A 3,047-nucleotide genomic window follows, 5' to 3' on the forward strand; every position below is an offset into this window, starting at 1 on the left:
TCTGTGGTTGTGATTTTTTCATTCACTATTCCTTGGACCCTTGCATTCACACTGGTCTGATCAGATTAATTTCTCCCACTATCAAAATCCCTGAGAGTAGAAACACTGACTACTACCTACTCATAAATATTGTGTATTTTTCACTTATAGGAATGAATCTAGGTTCCTATGTCTCATCCTGTCCAAAAATCTACTCAGATTGAAGACATAAATGTTAGACCTGATACATTAAAATCACTAGAGGAAAACAGAAGTAACTGACACAGGCAATGAGCTTCTGAATAGGACCTTGGCAACTCAGGACACAAAAGGAAGACTGGTTAAATGGAATTATACCAAATTATGTTGTTTCTCCATGGTGAAGGAAACAATGGGCAGAGTGAGCACAATCTCCAGAATAGGTAGAGACCTTTCCCAGCTATTCATCTGCAGAATAATATCCAGAATATAAAGGGAACTCAAGAAATGTTAAAAAAGGACAAGTAATCCATTAAAAAAGGGCAAATGATCTCAAGTGAACAGAAGTATAAATATTTAGTACAATACATGAGAAAATGGTTGTTTTGCCATCAGAAAAATGCAAATTTAAAGAATATTGAGATCACCTTTCAAACCAGCAGAATGGCTATCAACAAAAATAAAACAAAAAAACAAAATGGCTGTTGAAGATAGGTAGTAAATAAAACCTTTATGGAATGTTTTGCAGATATAAATTATTAAAGCTGTTATGAAAGACACTATGCAGCATCTTCAACAAACCAAACATGTAGCTATTATAAGATCCAGCTATACCACTTCTTAGTGTATGCCCCGAGAAAAACTAGACAGAAGACAACAGAGATACCTACATCTCATATTTATCATGGTAATATGGACCCCACTCATTGCTAAAGAGCACACGGCAGAGGGAAGCACCCAGGAGCAGCCCCTCACTTAAGGTGTGCTAGGCTGGCCTCACTCCAGGGCCTCCATCTGCACCTGCTCTCTAGAAAGCTGCAGGTTCCAGGTGTGGAGCACCTGAATTTCTGGGGATGTGCTGGCAAGGACTGTAGCACAGGGAAAATTTCCATCTGTTATGTTCTTGGGATGCTTTGCGGAAAGAACAGAGAGGGTCTGGATGAACGCACTGGTCTTTTTAACTTAATGAGGCTCTTACAAGTGAAGGAAGAAATAGAGATTCATTCTTGTTGTGGTTATTAGGTCTGACACCCCTGGTCAGCTTTCTTGCTGATGAACTTTTAGGAATATTGTGAGATGGAAGAAAAGCAGGGGGAAACTGGGAGGGAGTCCCCAAACAAATAATAATATGTGTCCTTTTAGTCCCTAAGTGCAGCAGTGACCTGTAGCTTTGAATAATGTGGGAAACACTCACTAGAGCAACACGTCATTTTTCCTACACATGTGAAGTAGAGCAGTTCACACTAAACATAGAAAAATAATGACCTAAGGCCATTAAAAATGATGTTAAATAAATCTAAGGTGGATCTAGAAGGGCTCTATTCATTCCTAAAAAATAAATTTTGTAGCCACAGAAATGTCTTCAGTAGAGCACGATGTTTTCCTGCTTCTAAAAAATATTTTCAAGAAAGTTGAAAACTTAATTCCAATAACCTATTTTGTATTGTTTCCAAAAGCGTATGCTAATAAACTTACTACATGCATAAAATGTTTCATGTACCTAAGCTTAGATTCATTTTAGTGCTTACAATTATCCCGACATCCTCTCTATAAGAAAATATCCTCAGAAGAAACAATTTCTATAGATAAATCTGTGTTGTCCTGGTCTGACCTGGGCCACCTGGGGACCTGGGCCAGTGCTGAGTTTCTGAGATGAGACAGCTCTGCAGCTGGGCCTCACCCTGCCCAGCTCCTGCTGATTTGCATGTCCCCAGAGAACAGACTTTAATAGGCTGCTCACAGGCTGTGCAGAAGTTGGTCCCAGTCAGGACACAGCATGGACATGAGGGCCCCTGCTCAGCTCCTGGGGCTCCTGCTGCTCTGGCTCCCAGGTAAAATAGGACAGCGCTGTGTTGCACATTGGTGGTCTATGCTGACTCTTCAGGGAAACCTTCTGACCTGACTAATTAGACAGGTTTCTGTTTTTATGTTTCCCATGTCAGGTTCCCGATGTGACATCCAGATGACCCAGTCTCCATCCTCGCATTCTGCATCCATAGGAGACACTGTCAGCATCAAGTGCAAGGCCAGTCAGAGCATAGATAGTTATTTAGCCTGGTATCAACAGAAACCAGGGAAAGCTCCTAAACGACTGATCTATGGTGCAAGCAGTTTGGGATCTGGGGTCCCACCGAGGTTCAGTGGCAGTGGATCTGGGACAGATTTCACTCTCACCATCAGCAGTGTGGAGGCTGAAGATGTTGGAACTTATTACTGTCTGCAGCATTATAATACACCTCACACAGTGATACAAGCCATGACATAAACCACCCTGGGAAGCAGAAGTGTGAGCCTGGGCTCCCTCAGCTGCTCCTTCTGATGCCTTCAGCTGCAAAGAGCATTTCTGAGATGAAGCCATTCTTTGAAGGAATATCATAAATTTCTTTCTAATTGCTCAGACCCCATTGCACAGACATGACAATGTTCTGATGTGTTAATGGGCTTTTCTTACCACAAAAGTCAAGTTAGAATGGAATTTCTAATTACCATGTGTTTTAATAGAGGGCACTGGTGCCTACACACTTGTCTTTAACTGGCTAAGGGTGTCTGGCAGTCAAATAGGAAATTCTGTGGTCCTTCCTCAGATGACTGAATGCATCTGTTAATGAAAGTTCAGACCCCTAACCCCGTGGTTCTCAGACTTCGAAGCCCAGATTTGGGCTCTCCTCCTCACATCAGCCTGAAACCTTGCATCCGGGTGATTCTCCAGCCACCATCTCCTTCCAAGAACCTGCTTTTCGCTGGTGGTGGGTACTGAAATCATCATTTTGTGATTTCTCACATCCTGCGAGGATTCCCAGTAGAGCAGTTCTGGATCACAGGGTCCCTCATAGGATTTATATATAGTAACACGTCAGTTCCCCAGCTGT

The 3,047-nt window shown here is 42.2% G+C and overlaps 1 gene segment (V, D, J or C); it reads left to right on the forward strand.

Annotated features, from left to right (window-relative positions):
- Window positions 1-1,918: 1,918 nt before the first annotated feature.
- Window positions 1,919-2,443, forward strand: LOC104848037. The segment is given in 2 exon segments: window positions 1,919-2,009; window positions 2,121-2,443. Coding segments are annotated over 2 exon segments (378 nt in total).
- The last annotated feature ends 604 nt before the right edge of the window (window positions 2,444-3,047 follow it).

Source organism: Fukomys damarensis, unplaced genomic scaffold, assembly GCF_012274545.1.
Source record: "Fukomys damarensis isolate Sample0158 unplaced genomic scaffold, DMR_v1.0_HiC HiC_scaffold_2, whole genome shotgun sequence".
In the NCBI taxonomy this organism is placed as follows: Eukaryota; Metazoa; Chordata; class Mammalia; order Rodentia; family Bathyergidae; genus Fukomys; species Fukomys damarensis.